At 44.8% G+C, this 20,181-nt stretch overlaps 1 protein-coding gene and 2 long non-coding RNA genes across 3 annotated transcripts; 2 read left to right on the top strand and 1 right to left on the bottom strand.

The window, feature by feature from the left end:
- Positions 1 to 14,077, bottom strand: LOC144136624 (uncharacterized). The gene is made up of 2 exons (XR_013315646.1): positions 13,796 to 14,077; positions 1 to 3,280 (listed from the first exon to the last, which is right to left on the bottom strand). It is a non-coding gene; the product is annotated as an uncharacterized LOC144136624 (long non-coding RNA).
- On the top strand, positions 9,294 to 12,498 carry LOC144114033 (uncharacterized). The gene is made up of 2 exons (XR_013310940.1): positions 9,294 to 9,391; positions 12,380 to 12,498. It is a non-coding gene; the product is annotated as an uncharacterized LOC144114033 (long non-coding RNA).
- On the top strand, positions 9,398 to 11,370 carry LOC144114032 (uncharacterized). Its single transcript, XM_077647471.1, has one exon. It carries the CDS (start codon positions 9,419 to 9,421, stop codon positions 11,228 to 11,230), a length of 1,812 nt encoding a protein of 603 aa, XP_077503597.1. The 5' UTR covers positions 9,398 to 9,418; the 3' UTR covers positions 11,231 to 11,370.
- Positions 14,078 to 20,181: the final 6,104 nt, after the last annotated feature.

Below are 20,181 nucleotides of genomic sequence, written 5' to 3'. Positions count from 1 at the left end.
ACCATTAATTTGGATCTTAGCAGTCATAGATAGTTATATGTTTCTGAAAACTATGATGATATTACCAAGCATGGAGGAGATAGGAAGCTGTGAAATAAAATTTGAACATTGCTACATTATCGCTGTGACTTACCAGAAATATTAAATATTATCCCACAGCCTTAGCTATGACTGATCAGAAGGCGGTAATGCTTCCTAGCCACATTCGCAGCTGCAGGGACATCAGGGGATGATGGGGCACCGCCAAAATTACAGTTGTTTATCACGCCACTGCCGGAATGGCAGCCTACTTTGCGACCCTGTGCTCCCTCACAAAAAAATTTTGACTTCCGAAGACATATCACTGTATCGATATGTGGTGGATTACACTGTGTCATCCAGCCGCACTGGCCAGATCCATGGGGTATAACAATAAGCGCACTGCAATACAGGTGGCTCTTCCCACGCCAATCACAGCATCTTACAACTCGAAGCATGGTGCCACAAAATGGGATACCAAGAAAAACATCAAGTGCAAGATACATATGCTTCATAGAAGAGTGGATATTGAAGCACAGTTGGCTGGTGCCAGTTATTTCAGTAAACTTGACGCCGATCATGGGTTTTATCAGATGCTATTAGACGAACAATTGTCCAAAATCTGCACCTTCAGTACACTGTACAGGCTTTGGCTTATGCCGTGCATCAGAAATATTTCAAAGGGAAATCAGTCAAGCACTAGATAGCCTGCCTGGTGTGAGAGTGTACAAAGACGACGTATTGATCTGGTACGCCACAAAGGCCAAGTATGACAGTAATTCGAGGGCAGTGCTTAAGACGATTCATGAAGCTGGTTTCACCCCGAACAAACAGAAGTGCATCTTTGGTGCTCAAGAAGTCAAATTCCTTGGAGATGCAACCACAAGGAAAGGAATTCCGACGGATGAAAATCTCATTCAGTGTGTTAACTTTCCACCCCCGTTACCCAAGTATGACGTGCAAAGGTTCTTGGGAGCAATGAGTTACTTCAGGAAATACATTCCATCTGTAGAAAAAGACGAAAGCTCTGGAAGGCTTAATCCGACAGAACTTCGCTCTTTTGAGTCGAACAACATGGCTGTGGAACATCTAAGTTTGTGAAACCGAGACTGCCAAAGCTAGTGCAATTGTTCACGCAGGCTAAGTCTGCACCCAAAAGGCTGTTTGCCATACAACCAAAGTGAACACAAGCATATCTCGTTGCGACAAACCATAAGTACCGTGGCTGGCACCTCCTGGAATTTGTGTTACCTCTCGTCACAATTTCACCCTGTGACTCATCCAGCAAAAACTGCATGAGGCAATATGATAAGAGGCTTTCAGGGCAAATCGCTCCAACTGAATATGTGCCTGAAAAGTAGTTCACTCAGTGAAAAGAATAGCCAGAAGACCTGAATACTGAGCGCCTCTAAGTTCTGGCCATGATTTTCAATGCTAACACTTCGTTCTATACTACTCTTAGTTTTCATCCAAATACTCAATAAAGTTTTGAGAAGAATAAATTATATGTGGCAGAGAACGGTTTGACGAACACACCAATTCCGCAGGCTCCGCAGCGTTGCCTGCTATGTATGAAACGGAGTAAAAGTGCATGAAAAAAAATGTGAACAAAAGATTCAAGGCGTGAATACAGAGCTGGTAAGAACAAAATCCAGAAGGAAGCGCTATATAGTAATTCAAGAGTCAGTACTCATGTACTTGAGGCTAGATCAGGTTGCCTTAGAACCAGGCAATACAATGAAGCAAGTACAAACATGGAGACAATTGTGCATCAAACAGGAGCAGTGCAGAAAACATTAAACATGTTCTGGTAGACTGTAAAGCCACTGAACCAGATACCTTAGAGAACATAGCCTTCCAGTAGCCTTGGGATTCAGAGATAGTGAAAGCAAAATTAACAGGCGATGTGAAAGCAGAATGAAGAAATTCCACGAAATGCCACAGAAATCGAAAAAGAACAGAACTTAGAACATGAAAAATAGCAAAATAGCCATGAATAGCAAAAAAAAAAACAGCAGGATTCAGTCTGAAAAAAGGAAGGGGCAGTACAAAACAAAAAACAATTCACCACTTTAACTTACTAGGCAAGGCGGCACTCGCCACCGGCCTGATATAAAGAGGATGTCAATAGTTATCTATCTAGGGGAGATTTCTTGGTGTGTGTGGTACAAACACACATTCCTCAATACATTGTTTTACTGGATAGGAGCATCAAGCAATGGGTCAGCATAGCTGGCTCCAGTTCCTCTGGAATGTTCTTTCCCTGGCTACTGGTACTCCTCCAATGCCTACAAAACGAGAACGAAAAAAACAACAGCATTGTTCAACACGGGAAGTAGTCACGAATTTTAAAGTAGACCATTTAGTCTGATCGAAGAGTAGCATGCATTTTTCATTCCTGTATAGCGGCTATTGAGATGCAGAAAAAAGGATTGTATACCTGTATTATATATTCTAGTTCACTGTACCTGTATGCCATGCTAGCATGGATAAGGAGGCGACTTCCGTATACAAAAAAAAGAAAGCCTGGTGATATGCCGTAACTAGAAGCTGTACGTACCAGTTTTCGGCGTAAACAGGTACTGCCATCGCGATATGGTTCACCAGCTTCCACAGGTCACGATAACGCACCATGAACAAGGTTCACGGCAAAACTATAGATTGCAAAAGGGCTAACTGTTGCATTTGCTTTGCGATTACGGACACAGAAGAATGCAGACATACCAGAATGGGCCTTTTTTACGTTGGGAGAGCGCCCCTAGCGGCGGCCGCCAAATCACAATTGGTGGTTCGGTTGGTCGGTCGGTTCGCGTCGCGCGGTCAGCAGCAGTCAGTTTGGTCGGTTGATCATTTGCTGAAGTTTTCGTGCTCATCTAAACATCGCTATTACGTTTCAGTATGCTTTTGCCTTTATTACTGTGAACATTTTCTTTCTGTCGAGCTGACAATGTTTTCGCCGATGGATGTAGCGTAATTTTTGGATGCGAGCAAGCATTGGACCAACGATCAGACTTCTGTGCTGCCGGTTAATGAGAATGCGATTGACATGCACTGTGGCGCACCGAACCGATGGCTGCGGAAATAATGGGGCTTCAAAGAGGAGAAATACATTCACCGCATTGCATGTCGCGTTCCGTCAGCACTCGTCCGAGGGCTGGCTGGATGCGTAGAGAACGGGCGACAGCCCCGATGCGGCTATCATTCTTGTGTTCGAAGATCGATGGCACGTAATCCGGATGGTCCCCGAAACCCAAAGGCACCCCTGCAAAAAAATAAAATGTAAGGGAAGTGCACGTCAACCTGACCTTTATTAGAACTGTGCACTCTCGATCGTCACTCTAATCACTGCAGTTTCAGGAATAACAAACGGAAAGAAAATGGATTGAAAGCCCAGTTGAGATACCTAGTCGAGCGTGCTCGTTGTTTGATAACAAGGCAGTGCCAGGGTTGTTGATGATGTGCAAACGATCTCACAGCTTGCTACAGTGCTGTGGAGGCACCGAGCAGCTTACTGACTGGCGTATTTGGCTTGGCGTATTCAGCTGGCTGGCGAGTGCACCAGAGTTCCGCTGAGGAAGTCAACTCGCATTCGCATAGTCCACTCCACTGAGATGGTCTGAAATGGGCACAGTCCACTGCAGCAAAATATGTCGAGGCGACTGCTTTCGCAGGAGAGTTGCTCCTAAGCGGAAGGTTGTTGTTGCCTCAAATACGATGGCACAAAGGAAGGTATCCGGCATTCTCGAGCCATCGTCGTTGTTGTTGCCTGAAAGATGATGGCACATACCTACATTGGGGGATTGGCAAGGGTTTAGTGCAGATCCAAACAGGGAATTTCTAATCCAAGTGAATCTCACACGGCTTATCAATTAAGAATATTTTGAATGAAAAGGAAATCCTTAATTAGATTGAGCATGAAGAAACCAAATTGGAAAGCAAGGAACCAAAGCGGTGCGAGTAGAATTACTGAATTTTGAGGTTTGATAAGAAGGCAAATAATTTTGAGAGAGAAGAAAAGGTAACGAGAGGTTAACACAAAAATCTCCCGGTTGCAATGATATACTTGTGGAGTATCTGACACACCTGCCAAATGGCATGCCCTTTGATGGTTGCACCGAATGAGAGGAGGACGGGAAGAGTAAACGGCAGACCTAATTGAGCGAGAGGATTTACCAAAAACTGAATTCTCTGCCGTGCAAACCTCCGGCAGTAGAGGATGAAATGATCTATTGATTCAACGTCCCCACATGACGCACACAGATTCGACGGCATGAACCCCGTACGGCATAAATATCGATTAAGGTGAGGAATCCTACAGAGCAGCAGCATCATAGAAACCTCACATTGTCTTGATGCGCAGTAACGTATATTCCATGATGACTTGATGACTTGATAAATATTGCTGGGAACGTTTTGAAGGGCCAAACCACGTTTTGAAGGGCCAAACCAATAGCGAGAAATTCAGTAGTGAAAATTGGTGTATAATCAGGGATCCGGAGAGAATAACGCCTATCTAGTGTTTGTGAATAAACACCTACTCCTGCCTTTTCGGCTTGTTGAGAGGCATCTGTGAAAATTGCAGCATGGCTCAGATACTGCAATAGATATTCCTCCAGAAGACCATTCAGCACGTTGGCAGGTAATTGCTTTGCGTAAAGCGGCAGCACATCGTCGAAGCAAACAACTGGTGCAGCCTGCAAATCGCTGAAGCATTGCACAGACCTAAGCAAGACTGAAATTCTAGACAAAAGGTGCTCGGTAAACACAAATTGAGGCAGTTTGTAAATCGGCCAATGTTTATCTAGAAAGAATGCTGGGGTTGTAAAAAAAATTGGAGGAGCCACTCCAGGCATTGGCTCAAGTCCCCGTAAGAAGGTGCGCACTGTGAGAAGTTGGAAGCGAGAGTTCAAGTCCCGTATGCGAGCTTCCAGAAAGAGGACACAATTCGCCACTGATTTTGGTAAACCCAGGCATAGCCATAGAGCACGCCTCTCCAAAAGAATCAGCAGTTGAATTTTATATCTAGGGCAACCGGAGAGCAGAACGCAACCGAGCTCCAAAATTGGTTTTACGTAAGTTTTATAAAGAAATAAGAGAGTGTCTCTGCGCATACCAAACTTCCTATTGCTGATTGGCATAAGGCAACCGAGAGCTCACTCACCATTTAAGACTATACTTTTGATATGAGGTCACCAGTCGAGATGAGGGTCGTAAATGACACGTAAATACCTTAGGGACTCCACTTGCGGGATTTGGGTGCCACAATACTGTAGACTTATATAAAGAGGGGACGCTGGAGGAAAAATGAGAACTGAAGATTTGTTCACGTTTAGAGTTAAGTGTAACTTTCCCAGCCATACTTCCAGTGCATTGAGGTAGGTCTGCAAAAGCTGGTAAAGTGAGTGTATGTCTCTAGAAGAAGCGAAAAAGGCATTGTCGTCCGCATACACATACACCTTGACGTCACCCTGAATAGGTATATCTCGCACAAGTATGTTAAAAAGTAACGGAGACAGCACGGAACCCTGTGGCACACCTCTAGTCTGTGAAAAAGACTCTGAAGTAAAGGAACCGTCCGAACAGAAGAACCGCCTTTCTTTTAGGAATTCCTGAACCCATGCAAGAACATAAAAAGGCGGCCGAATTTCGTCCAGCTTGTGCAATAAAATCGAATGCTCTACACTGTCATACGCTTTAGCGATATCCAAGGTGACTAAAGCCGCGACCTCTTTCTTCTCTATTGCCATCCTAATTCTACTTTCCAAATCCAAGTGTGCTGTCCAAATCGAGCACCCCCGACGAAACCCTATCTGAGAAGCACTGAAGGCTTGTACTGCTAGAACATGATCTGTAAGACGGCTGTGCACAATTCGTTCAATAACTTTAACTAAATTAGACAAGAGGGAAATGGGCCGAATGTTGTCAATTTCTAAACCCTTTTTTGGATCCTTGAGAAGTAAGATTATTTTCGCAATTTCCCATTCAGGAGGGAGCCAAGCTTTCTCCAGGGACACATTAACCATATGCAATACATCCAAGGTAAATTCTTCCACAAGCAACTTCAACATACCAATAGAGATCCCATCGCATCCGAGAGCTGCAGGTTTGAGGCCATTAACAATGGAAAATAATTCATAGGGTGTAACCGCAGTGAAGTCTGCGCGTGGAGGGGGTAGTACGAATGGAACCACCAACCGCGCCTGAAAGCGCAAAGCAAGGCCTTGTGCTATATGGCCAAGTTGATTTTTTGCATCCTCTGGTGCTAAAACCATGGACTGTGCAGCATGAGAGGTCGGTGTTTTATGGGTGCGTTCCATGAATCGGCTCAAAGCTTTGCGGTTATTAGGGCTGGAAAGATAACTTCAAATTCTCATTGTACTCCTCCTTTGCTTTACCAATGGTCCTCCTAAATGAAGCCGCTAGAAATTTGTAATTAATCCAATTCCGCGGGCAGTGGTTATAAGAGAGGGGTTTCCAAGCAGCTTTTCTAATGCAATATGCTCTCTCACAGTCATCGTTCCACCACAGGGAGGGCTGTTTGTTCTTGACCGTAGACTGCACCGTGAACACGGAACGCTCAGAGACCCCTTACACAGAACCGAAAACTCTGTTAGTGCGATCCAAGTTATCCGATGATACAATGGAGGAGAAAGAGGATTGCACAAGTTTTTTGAAAAGTGTGTGGTTTACGAATTTTTGTGGAGATGCAGTCGTCCTTGGGGGAGAAGCTGCTATTGTGAAAGATATCGGAAAGTGGTCACTGGAAGTACCACAGTCCACTGTGGACCACGAAGAAACCTGCGCCCCGTTCACAGCCAGTGTTAGGTCAATGATAGACCGAGAGTCGGAAGGCAAGAAAGTTACTCCTGGACTGTTACAGCAACGCACGTTCCTTGCCGACATCGATGACCATAGAAGCTGGCCACATGAATCAATACGAAAACCCCAAATCACGTGGTGTGAATTGAAATCTCCAGCAATCACCACTCTATTGTTGGACCGCAAAAGAACATTTAAATGATCAGTGTTGTGTACACCTGAAGGAAAATAAACATCAGCAACGGTAAGGGGAGCACACTGTGGAATTGCGATATCAACAGTCAACAATTCGCAGTCAGGTGTTTGAATTTGGTGTGCTACCTGCGCCCGATGAACAAATTTAGAAGAAATTAGTGTTAACAAGCCACCATCCCAACCATAATTGCGATCGGCTCGGAATATCCGGAAATTTTTTAGAGAGAATGACCTAATAGAAGTAAGCCAAGTTTCCTGAAGTAGAATTATATCGGGATCTAAATGTGAGGCAAGGTGGTGTAAATCGTGAAAAGAAGATACCACTGAACGGCAATTCCACTGTAGTACTTTTAACCCCGCCATTGTTACTGTAAAAGCAGAGAGGCCGTGACAGCCTCCTGTAACAAATCAGCTTTATGTGGAATTCTGGGGGAACCTTTCTTGCTTGGGAGGGCAGACTTCGAAGGAGAAGAAGCAGCACGACGCTTCTGGGAAGGACTCCCCATCTCTACGTCCGTAGTGCAAGCAGTAGAAATGCTGGTATCCCCGGTACTACGTACAGGCACAGACGAGGGTTCAGCAGGCATAGGAGCCATGGGAGAGACACCAGAGAGGCTACGAGAAGAACTGGTTGATTGAACAGTAATGTCAACAGCTGGATGAACAACCTGATTTGCAATAACCTGGGACAGAGATTCAGTGAATATAGTCAGCATACGGTCCGCAACACCTGCAAGCGCCTTCTCGACCACTGACACCACGGACTTTGTCAGCAACACTTCAGCCTCAGAACCAGCTGATTTTGCCATGCCCACATAAGAGTGCTTCTTTCTGCCTAGTTGTGCATAAGCAACCGCCCTAGAACACCTTCTCAGCTGAATGATGTCCAGAACATTCTGTTCTTTTGAACGCTTGGGACAGCCAACATCATCATGCAGCCGAATGACTGCCGCCACATAGAGTACAAATGGGACTTTCAGATGCACAGAGGTCTGCGGAATGGTGCTCCCCGCATAGTCCGCAACGCGTCGTAGATTTGCAAGCTTTACCACTGTGACCAAAGCGCCAGCAATTCTTGCATTGCAACGGACGAGGATGTAACGGGCCGACGCGGTACACTATAGGCCAAACCTTTAGCTCAGAAGGGCACGAAGATCCTGCAAATGTAGCGATCACAGATTCTGTCGGCGCACGTGCGCCATTAGCATCCCTGGTGCAGCGGTAAACAGATATCACGGCAACACCGGCGTCCTGAAGGTCATCAAGTAGTTCCTGAGGAGGCGCCGATGGGTCCACGCCGCGGATGATTCCTTTCGAACATGCAAGTTTTTCTGGTATAAAACGTTTGACTGGCAATGACGCCCCAGACAACACCAAACATCCTGAGACGTCCTCAAATGGTCCAAACGTCCTCGGGGCCTCTAAAACATCCTCAATATGTCCTCATAATGTCCCAGGTTGGATTGTCCTCAGAACGTTCTCAGGTCATACCAGCAGCTTTGTGGTCTTCAAAATGTCATTTTGAGGACATATGTTTGTGAACACGCATGCATGAAAATTATCAGAAAAATAATGCTTATATATATATATATATGTGTGTGTGTGTGTGTGTGTGTGTGTGTGTGTGTGTGTGTGTGTGTGTGTGTGTGTGAGAAATTTGATTTCTAAGCATTTACTTCCATTAAGTTTTATTTGTGATGCAGGACTGCGACGGCGCTCTGAAGTTTTATCCCATTGACAGTATGCATGCAGTTTTTTTCAACGACAGCGCGCTTAGACCGCAAATTGCTGCACGCGGAAACGAGAGAAACCACCGCCTTTAGGTGCCAACGACAGAGAAAAAAGTTTGAGGTGCGGTTCTGGTAAGGCTCGTGCAATGCCGTATTCAGCCACCCGCATCGCTGCTGGTTCATGTCCTGAGAAAATCGATGAGTTTTGGTCTACCGTAGTTGTGATTGCCGTTTTTTTATGTGACGACGCTATCGTTTTCCTTCATGCAAGGCTACGTGTTGTACGCAATGCCGCTAGCTTTTCCTTTGGCGAAGGAGCACGATTTTAGCCCGATCACAGAAAGCGGGCTTGAATCCCGGGGCCCGTCTGTGTGTTGCTGGGTAGGCAAATTACAGTGCTTTTTATTTCAGTAAAAAATGTTCTTTTTCACAAAGTCAATCGTTCCGCAATATTTATTGCCTCTTAACATCGCATCGCATGATCAACATCATCATTACCGTGTGTTGCTGCTTCTCGTTTAAGCCAAGCCAAGCCTGCATCCGCAACGTCGTGATCGATCACCGTGACGGCAAAGCACGCACACTACTCGCACGTGCGTCTTATTCCGCGATGGATGCCTCTCAGAAACGTGAGTGACGCCTTTTAGATTTGCACGATGTCAACGGAAAGTCGTGCGCGAAAGTTTCGCCGCACTAGGAAAAGACGGGTTGACGTTAGCCTGCAGCTCCCCGCGTGTGCCGAAGCTGGTGCTGATCCATTGTCAGAACAGTGCAGCCAGCTTCAGCGTGATGTGTGTGTGACCGAACGTTTTGTGCTCGATACTGAGGATGTGCCGACCCCAGACCCCACAAGTCAAGATGCTGAAGCTGGGACCTCATCGGTTTTTGTAGATATAAGCTCCGATCAGGACCTTTGTCCTCAGGTTGACGGCAGGTTTGATTACGAAGCCGATCATGAACGCGCTGACGAGGACGTAGCGACTTTCCGCCACCAGCTTCAAACTTGGGCAGTGGAGTCTGGGTCGTCGCATGCTGCTGTCACGTCACTTTTGAAAGTGCTCCGCAGCCACAAGTGTTTTTCTTCTCTCCCATCATCGGCGAGAGCGCTGCTACAGACACCGAAAAAATCGAATGAACTTTCCGAAGTTTCGGAAGGCCAGTACTGCCACTTCGGTGTAGAAGCAGGAATACGGGAAATCCTGGGACAGTGTCGAGACCTGCCGCCGGAACTGAAACTGACTTTTCATATTGATGGCCTACCATTATCGAAAAGTTCTAGAGGCCAGTTTTGGACAATTCTCGGCCGCATAAGCAACCTCAAGCATGCGGCACCATTTGTGACGAGTGTTTTCTTCGGTGACAGCAAGCCGAGAGATGCAAATGAGTTCCTATACAGCTTTGTTGAAGAGCTAAATATTCTTTTATCTACAGGAATTGCTGTTGAAGCTTTCACAATACCTGTAAAGCTAAAAGCCATTGTGTGTGATGCGCCTGCAAAGGCATTTGTTTTGCGAGTCAAAAACCACACGGGCTATTACAGCTGCACGAAGTGCACTGTTAAGGGTGCGTACATTGAAGGAAGAGTCTGTTTTCCAAACATTAGCAGTGAGCTGAGAACTGACTGCAGTTTTAGGCAGAGGTCGCAGGAGCAGTATCATACTGGAAGCAGTATTGTAGAGCAGCTGCCAATAGACATTGTGAGGGATGTCCCGCTAGATTATATGCACCTCGTTTGCCTAGGCGTGGTGCACAAATTGCTTGTATTGTGGTTCCGTGGCCCGAAAGCTATAAGGCTTGGCAGCAAAGTCCGCATTGAACTGTCAGTGAGAAATGTCAAGGCCGCACCGTTTGTTCCTTGTGAACTTAACCGAAAGCCTCGTAGCCTCACAGATCTGGATCGCTGGAAGGCCACAGAGTTTCGTTTCTTTTTTCTGTATGGGGGACCCGTGCTCCTGTCATCGCTTCTTCCATCACAGATGTATGAGAATTTTCTAGCTTTGCATGTTGCTATTACCATTCTTTCAATGCCTAATGGCACAAAAAGTGAAGTGCAGTATGCAGGGCAGCTCCTGAACCATTTTGTTAAAGGCTTTACGAAGATATCTGGCAAGCAGCATGCTTCGCACAATGTGCATGGACTATGCCATCTGGCATCCGATGTTGAGCACCTGGGGCCATTGGATTCATGGAGTGCGTTCCCATTTGAGAACCACATGTTTGCTCTGAAAAGACTGCTCCGAAAACCAGAGCGACCACTTGAGCAGCTCTTTAACAGACTATCACAGCAAAAAGCTGTACTGAAGGAGGCTCAGCAGATGCCAAACTTCCCACTGCTCACTGAACATGAGTCTGGGCCCCTTATTGCTCCATGTCAAGGGCCTCAGTTCAAAAAAGTGAAGCTGCCAGGCAGTGTAGTCCTTGCCCCTGGCAAGAGGACAGCTGCTGCATTCTGCAAGATGGATCTATAATTGTCATCGAGAACTTTGCACATCTGCCAACTGGAGCACCTTGCGTTGTAGGAAGAAAGTTCATTCAGCTCGAGGACCTGTACTCCTCTCCATGCCGATCATCAATGCTTGGCATATATAGAGCATCACAACTGTCTAGTCTGCGTGCCTGGCCACTAGAGAATGTTTCACGCAAAGCTTTGAAACTCTTTTTTAAACGCGATGCCATTATTTTTCCCCTCCTTCATTCAGAAATATCAGCATAACTGACTGTATAAACCATGAGTTTATGCCACAGTGGCAGAAGCTGAAGGCTTTTTCTATGGCGGGTGGCATGTTATCTTTTTCCAACTCCAAATGGATGCTTTCAAGCAGTATCTCTCATCATTGCATTTCAACTTGGCCAGTACTATTTATGTGTGCTACAGAATTATCGGCGGGATTTTATTAAGTTTTACTGAGGGTTTTCTCAGTTTTCTGGTTCATGTCAGTGGGGCATTTGTACACAAAAGACGAGAAATTCTCTATTTACTTTAGGAAATGTGTGAAACAGAAATGTAATGCTTGCTGAGGGGCTAGTTGGTGCATATTTTCGTAAAAGGACCTAGTGCCAAAACAGACAGAATGCAGTAAGAGAGAAGGAACAAGCGCTTGTCTTGTATTGTTTGCTGCCTGTTTTGGTGCGGAGTCCTTTTATGAAAACATAAATGTAAAGAGGAAGGGAGTGAATAGCTTAACGAAATGATTGACTGACCAGTTCACCTATGGCTGTTTTTTTTCCTTTCCTGCGCCTGCGCATTTGTCATTTTTTCCAAGTATTTATTTCGCTCTCGCACTAAATACACTCAGTTGTTAGTCAGCGCTCGAGTTTGTCTTTCTTGTCCTGTGTGTTTTCTTTTGCACTGTTTTCCCTCTGAATATCTCACCAGCTTGCCCAACAACACACCTTGATATGGCTGGATGTTTGTGTGCCTTTTCTTCCCAAATATACACTTTACTTATGTGCAAGTATTTATTATTTGCATGAATTATTTCCTTTTTGGATGCACAACATGCAAAATAATAACATGATTTGCCTGTGCTCCGGTGTTCTACTATGTTTTGGTTTTGTAAATGTGTGTCCTCATAAATGCATATTTCATCTCTGATTTTCCATCTCTATTTCTGTAGGCACCACAGAAGACAGTCGCAGCTCAGAAGAGCAGTAAAGGAGCCCGTGAAGCACACCGGGATAACACCAAATGGCAGCAAGCAGCTGAGGAATTCAATGAATAAATTATTTGCACAAATTTTTCGCGTTTTTTTATGCAGCTTGACCAGTTATAACCTCCTCAGAATGTACTCAAAACATCCTGGCGCATGATAGCCTTAGCTGCTTATGTGCCATTAAACCCAACACAACACAACACAAAACATCAGAAATTGTCCTTTTGAGGCTATTCTGAGGATGTCTTGAGGCCGGACATGAGGACCTTTCTAGTACATTTTGAGGACCATTTGAGGATGTCCTGAGGGTAAAGAATGTCCTCAAAAAAACATCCTCAGTATGTCCTCAGGATATTTCAGTGTTGTCTGGGGCGAAGGATATGTGCATTGCAGCAACTCAGACACGCACTGCACATCCGAGGATCGGCACAATATGCCTCTACGGCCGAAAGGGCGCACTTCGGAGATTTCTAAGTGGCAGTTGGTTACAGCCTTCAGCTGCTCCTGGATCAATTTTGAATTTTTCAGTTTAATTGCCCCGTCTCCAAAGGGTACAAGCGCCACTGGGATGTCCGTGACACCATTTCTACCAATTTCTACCAAAAGCATCTGAGGGCAAACTTTGGGCCGGCAGGCTGGCGAACCAGGGTGCCGGACGCCCACCCGGGAAAGCTATAACGACATGCTGTTAGGCCTAAGGGGACATTGCCCCTAAATATCGGTACAGCACCAAAAAAAAAAAAACCTGGCCAAAACCCCCACACGTGGAACGGCCTCACCGAAGAAGGAAGACAGCAGTCCGCGTCGGTCGACCCTCGGAAAACTGCTGAAGATAAGTTTGAAGATCCTTCACGTCCACACGTCAAGATGTCTGCGAGCCGTTCGAGTCCACTCGCTGTCAATGCGCGCCGAAATCGCTGGTCGCGCGCTCCCCTCGAGACCGGCCCTGCCACGGCGCGCGCGTTTCCGTAGGCGTACTACATTCCTTTTACCTTTTACCCTATCTTTTAGGCTCCGTTCTACTGGCATGCGGCACTGATATTGTAGTTGCAATGAAAGATCAGCGCGATCGAGTCACGGACGGCGAAGAGCCAAAGACGCACACAAACGCTGTCTTTGCCTGTTCGCCGTCCGTGTCTCGTTCGCGCAGATCTTTTCATTTATATAAACCAACCAGCCCGACTAATTCTGCTGAAGTTATTATTATGCCCGGGGTGCTAGCAGACAGTCCCGCGCAATTTGCGCTCATTTCTTCATGCAGCCACTTCTGCTAGCTACGCTAGCAAATGGACAACAGAGCTAGCGTCGCACATTGAGCTTCGCGCTACAGTACAGCTTCTTAGAAAATAGAGTGCAAGAACGAAGAAAAGGAGTTTTTACCTGACACAAAGTCGTTGCTGAAGACACGAGTTGGCTGTTGGCTGCCAAGGAGATCCATCAACATTCACACGGCACATTGCCTGCGCCCACTGCTCTTTTAGCTTCATGCTGGGATGCTGCAGGGAATCTAAACAATCTGACTTTTTCCTGGGTTTCGCTAGAATTAAAGCATCCCACGGCAGCGCATCGTGGAGGCACCCCGCCAGCGATTTCAGCAGGCACGCAAAACGCACAGTTGGCGACAGCTACGCAGCAGCGAAGCGCCGATCGCGTGACGCAACCGGCCGCAACGCTCAACTGGCTATCGTGAACTGGAACTATACAACTGGCCGACGAAACCACCAGAAAACATGGCGGTCGCGCGCTTCCCGCAATGCACTGCGCGCGCATGCGCAGAGTGCCACCATGAAAAAGGCTTTGTGAACGGCGCGATCTCCATCACCAACGTGCTGTCTTTGCTAAAGCCTGGTACAAGAGAAATAAGGCGTGGAAAGCTCACTGGCGACCGAGTCAGTGAGATATGGTCAAGGCTGAAGACACACATCTAAAGATTTTACATAAATTGGCGCCAATTACAGCTCTTCAGCCTATTGCGTCTACTTGGCTATACTGATGCAAGTGTTAAAATAGCAGGTTTAGAGGAATAACTCCAGAAAGCTTCAACGAAGCAAATTTGTCTGCTATTGTGGTTGTACACCTCTGAGGCTTTCATGTTACTGGTAAAGGCGTTAGCAAGCCCGAATCTTTCGAGACTGTGCGGCGACATTTGTGCAAGCCCACAAAAAGACGGACCGCGTCTCCACATCACGCACGCTACAAAAGTGACGTTCACCGAGTCGAACCATAGCCTCATCTATTTTTTTCATGCCCGCTCAACCGCGAGGAACGCCGCTGTTTTTTTTTTTTTTTTTTTTTGAAGCGATGTTTATTGCCTTTGGGCATAAAAACTATGAAGTGAAAGATGAGTAAGAACGGCGCCGCTGTTCGCGCAAGTACGCGAAGCTGCCGACGAGTGGCGCGCGCAGCACAGGATGGCATTCACTTCTGTGGTGCCACTGGCAAGAGGGTGGGTAGTAGGATAGGTCGCCAGGCAACAGCTTTTTTGGGGGGACCCAGAGCTCTGAGGGAACCAGTGTAGTGAAGGAAGAACCAAGATCAAAGGGACGATGGAACCATAGGAGAAGAAATAGACACAAGCGCCAGGGCCAAGTTAATTCAGATATAGGTTTCATTAACTTGCAAGGTGGCAGGAATAGACTGAAATGGGAGGAAATAGAAGAACAGTTAGGGCAGGAGGAATTAATGGTATATGGTTTAGTGGAAACGCATCTTAGAGACATGGAGCAACCACCCTGTAACCCAGACTACGCATGGGAATATTGCAATAGAACAGAGGGCAGCAGAAAGAGGGGTGGAATTGGAGCATTCATTCATAAAAGTAAAAACTTTCAAAGGGTTAAACTGGGATGCAAGGAACATTTATGGCTAAAAGGAAAAGTGGCAGGGCAGCAAACACTCCTTGGCTTTGTATACCTGTGGACAGGAGCTAATGCCAAAGAGGAAAACAGAAATATGTTATAATGTATTGCAAGCGACATTGATGAGCTAGGAGGTCAGGGCGCGATAATTATATTAGGCGACATGAACGCACACATAGAACACCTGGATGGGTACACAGATTCGACAGGAAGCATGCTACCGGACATGTGTGACAGGCAGGACTTAGTTGTATGCAACAGTACCGAGAAGTGTGAAGGGCTCATAACATGGGGGCAGGGAGTCTGCACTCGACAATAGATTATGCGCTAATGACACAGAGGATGTATAATAGATTAAGGGTAATGAGCATGAGAAATCTAGGTATAGTGACCACAAGTGTATCAAGTTGAGTTTCAGAAGAGAAACCAATGTAGGACTGAAGCGAGGTGAACAATCAGAGGGGAACTTTTACTCGGAAAAGCAATTGGAAGCAGCAGCCAAACAAATTGAGAAAGTAATTTTTGAGGAGAGTGAAACAGAATGGACTTATACCAAATCAATTCGATTACTGGAGCTATAGCTAGCTAAGGTGGGAATAAAATAGGTAAAAGGGAAAAGACACAAACGTTGGTGGGATGAGGAGGTCAAGAGGGCGATAGAGAAATGTCAGGAAGCATCCAGGGAACACAGATATTCCAAGAAGAGGGGGGAACCAGAAGTTGAAGTAGACAGAAAATGGGATGCCTTCATAAAGTGTAGAAGGGAAGCATCCTATTTGATTAATGAGAAAATTAGAAGAAAGTGTGCCCAATGGATGTCAAAAGTAAATAAAAACGATAGAAAAGCAGCTCAAAAATTCGTTTTCATTGACGCAGTGTATAGAGATTGCTGAAAAGGAACACAGGTCCCTATGGCTAGCATTTCAGGATATTAAGGGAGCCTAAGACAACGTTATACAAGAGTATCTGTGGGACATACTGGGCACATGGATGTGGAAGATGGAGCAATTAATCTTTTAAAAGATATATATAAAGGTAACAGAGTGCTTATAAAAGGGGAAAAAATGTATCAGAGCCTGTAGAGATACAGCGGGGGCGTAGACAAGGATGTCCTAGCTCTGTCTCCTTTGTTGTTCATGTTGTACCTGCAAGGGCTAGAGACCAAGATAGAGAGGAGCGGACTAGGGTCAACCTTTCTTTTTTCAAGCAAGGAGAATGGATTAAACAGTCATTACCGGGACTAATATACGCCGATGATATAGGGCTAATGGCTGAGAACAAGGAAGATTTACAGAAGTTGATAGACATATGTGGTACAGAGGGAGATAGATTAGGTTTCAAGTTTAGTAAGGAAAAATCTGCAGTCATGATATTTAATGATGAGGGCGGCGAGCATAGAATACTGGAGTTCACACTAGAAGTAGTGGATGAGTACAAGTATCTTGGGATGTGGATAAATAACGGTGAATAAAGGGGTGATGAAACGATGAATGAATAAAGCTAGTAGGAATGCAGCTGTCATGAAAAATAGGGCACTGTGGATTTACAATAGGTATGAATTAAGTGGTAAAAGGGATCTGGAAAGGGGTGATAGTTCCTAGTCTGACTTTCGGCAATGCGGTCCTGTGCACGAGACCAGATGTTCAAGCAAGGTTAGAAATCAAACAACGCGGCGTAGGGAGGCTAGTGTTGGGAGCACATGACAATACACCAAATCAGGGGTACAGGGTGATATGGAATGGGCGTCGTTCGAGAGCAGAGAAGCTAGCAGTAAGATAGCATTTGAGGAGCGATTGAGAAAAATTGGGGAAAAGCGGTGGGCTAGGAAAGTATTCAGATACCTGTACGTAAGGAATGTTGACACAAAATGGGGAAAGCGAACTAGAAAATTGACAAGCAAATATCTGGACAGCAGTAAGGGGGCAAATCAGCAATTATCGGTTAAGAAAAAGGTTAAAGAAACAGAGAGAGCTCTCTGGAAAAGAGGGATGCTGACGAAATTGGCACTGGGAACATGCAGGATCTTTAAGCAGGAAATTGCCAAAAAAAATATCTATGATAATTGTAGGGGAAGCTCTTTGTTGTTTGAAGCCAGGACGGGAGTTTTGCTGACTAAGACATATAGAGTCAGGTACCACAAGATAGACACGTTGTGCGTTGCGTGCAGAGAGGAGGAGGAAACGGCTGGACACTTGATACTTTTCTGTAAAGGGCTTCACCCCACAGTGGAAAGCAGCGTGGCTGATTTATCCAAGGCATTGGGGTTTAAGGACAGTGAAGGAAAAGTAGATTTTAAGTGGGTAGAAGTAACCAAGCGAAGGTTATCTGATTGGTGGCTAAAATCAAGACAAGAGTAAAATTTCCCAAGTCATGGCTAGGTGGCTTCAACCACCGCACAATTTTAAGAGTTCAGCCTTATCCATCCGTTCATCCACTGTATTCATACTAAGGGTGGACGGCCCTGTACATTGTAGACATATGCGAAGGGCACGAGTCTTCGAAAGGCACTAGGTGAATATTGCCCACGTGCTAACTATTAAATTGCACAGGGATCTTGCAAATGTTAAAGATATGCTCTGCCTCGTTCGAAGTTCCTGGAATCGTTTACAAGATACCCTGCGATGATTGTAACTCAGTCTACAGATCGAGGAGACAGGAAATCTACCAAGGCGGCTAAGAGCACTGCAATGATTTCGGCAGGAATCAAACAGCCTCAAGTGCTGTGTCAGAACATGTGAAACAGGGCGTGAAATTGCTTGCGATAATGTGGAAATCGTTGCCACTGAAAGAAATTCGTAAGCGTGGCTAGGCCTGGAATTCCTAATACTACAGACCATGCTGAATACACTCAACAGAACAAAGGGAAGCCTTCACCAGGCCTATGCAAAGTCATTGCACCGATTAGTTAAGGCTACATAAGCTTCTTCTTTCAAGATCGGTCCTTCATTGTGAACAAGAAACCTGTAAGGGTTCCAAAATGTAAATCAATGTGTTCGGCATGGTCAGTGACCTAAGTGTCATTCTACCTTTAACGCAAAATGGGAACTCCATGACTAACAAAGGGTGCCCTATGCACCTAAGCTAACAGCAGTTGAACCCTGCTCCTACAATATATTCCACAACTGATGTCAAAAAGCAGGTTCGCTGGTTCAGAATCCATTTTGTATACCACTTCTCTTAAGCTGTCCTGCCTGAATCCATGCACTTTTTGTGTTGACAGAAAGCACGGGTGGCAGAAACAACATTTCAGACAATTGGTGTACTGCAGTGGTGTTCTGTGGGGATACTTCTGTCAAAAGGTCCTACTAGATGGCATTTCAGTGGAGTATGCCCCCCCCCCCCCCCCTTTAAAGCACATTCACTTGCCTGTGGGACTGAACTTCTTTTAAGAGATTAGGATACTGGGTATAATAGTGTAATAATATGAGCAGGAAATAAATTGCCAGTAAAGCTTTGTAGGAGGCTAGTTGGTTGTGCATACTGAGACTGGGGAGCGCTAGATTCTAGACAAGGGAACAACACCACATAGGAAGACCACGAGACACGAGTGCTCAGTCTCATTATGAAATAAATTGATTTGTTGCAGCTTATTTATCATATTTTCATTCCTTGTTTGTGTGTCCTAACTGCTCAGACTGATATGCTTTCTTCAGATCTAAACCAACTTTGTCAATAATAAGTCACATTGTAAGAAATGCATATAAGCAGAAGTAATTGTGAAGGCATGTTTCACTTTACCATAAGTGTCACAAAGATAGCCAAATTTGCAAATTCATATTGGTTGGCATCAAGGAAAAGCTTTTATTCATTTTAAAAAATCTTACTACTGTGTCAATATTTATGTATGGTACTTGCTATTGGAATGAGGTCCTCGACATGCGCATGGGCAGCCACAATTTCATGTCACTTTGTACACTAACTTTGTGCTTCTGTTAAGGTTTGTTGAGGTGCTGTTAAAAGAGCTAGGATCACGTCTTGGGACCAGCTTAACGGGAACCACTGGAACTTACAGAAGCACAATGCATCCTTCAAATGGGGCCATTTGATTTTGCAGTTTAATGATTATTTTAATGTTGGATAGTTGTAATGCAGCTCTTTCTCTCTTATTAATATGAGTGGTAGACACCTTTGACGATGCCCTAAAATCTAAAAATGGACAATTCAGAGGTATGATCATGTTATACGTAAAGTGTTTCAAACTGTACTTATAGATATTACAAGTTTTTAAAATATTTTATTAGTCATTGCCATTGGCAAAGCAGCAAAGACTGATATTAAACATGGATCAAAATAATTATTTTACTGCACATTCTAAAATTGTTCACAATTCTTGCTGAAATCTGGAAGAGATATTAGGATGCCAAAATCTTTTAAACATTACAAATGTCCTTCAACGCCAAATTTGTCGTGACTGAATATTGATATTTCTTTTGCTTTAATATAAATTTTTGCCTGTTTTTTTTTTACTATTCAATTTTGAACACTACAGTCAGTCTTGTTTTCTGTTTTACAACATTTACTTATTTCCACTTGTGCACTGATGTCCAGCTTTTCATGAGCACTAGAATGAGCCCCACATTTTATCACGTAATGATCACATGTTTAATGACTGTTATCTCATGTCATACTAATATATATTCTAATTCATTTTTTGAATGCACAAGTAACAATTGCAAGCACCATTTTTGCCTTCATTGCTGTGATCGTCAATAACGCCACCTTAAAGAAAGCTGTAACTGATTTGTTGTGTTAATAATTTGTTCTGTTCACCCATTTCTCTTAATAATGCCCTTGAGCCTCGAGAGTAAATAAGTAAGGTGATGAAACGAAATATTTTAATACATAATGTTTTCAAAATCAAATTGAATTTTCTTCTCGTGCAAGGAGGGAGCAGCCACAAAAAGCTAT

This window comes from Amblyomma americanum, chromosome 1 (genome assembly GCF_052857255.1).
Source record: "Amblyomma americanum isolate KBUSLIRL-KWMA chromosome 1, ASM5285725v1, whole genome shotgun sequence".
NCBI lineage: Eukaryota > Metazoa > Arthropoda > Arachnida > Ixodida > Ixodidae > Amblyomma > Amblyomma americanum.
This window is presented reverse-complemented; position numbering and strand designations above follow the sequence as displayed.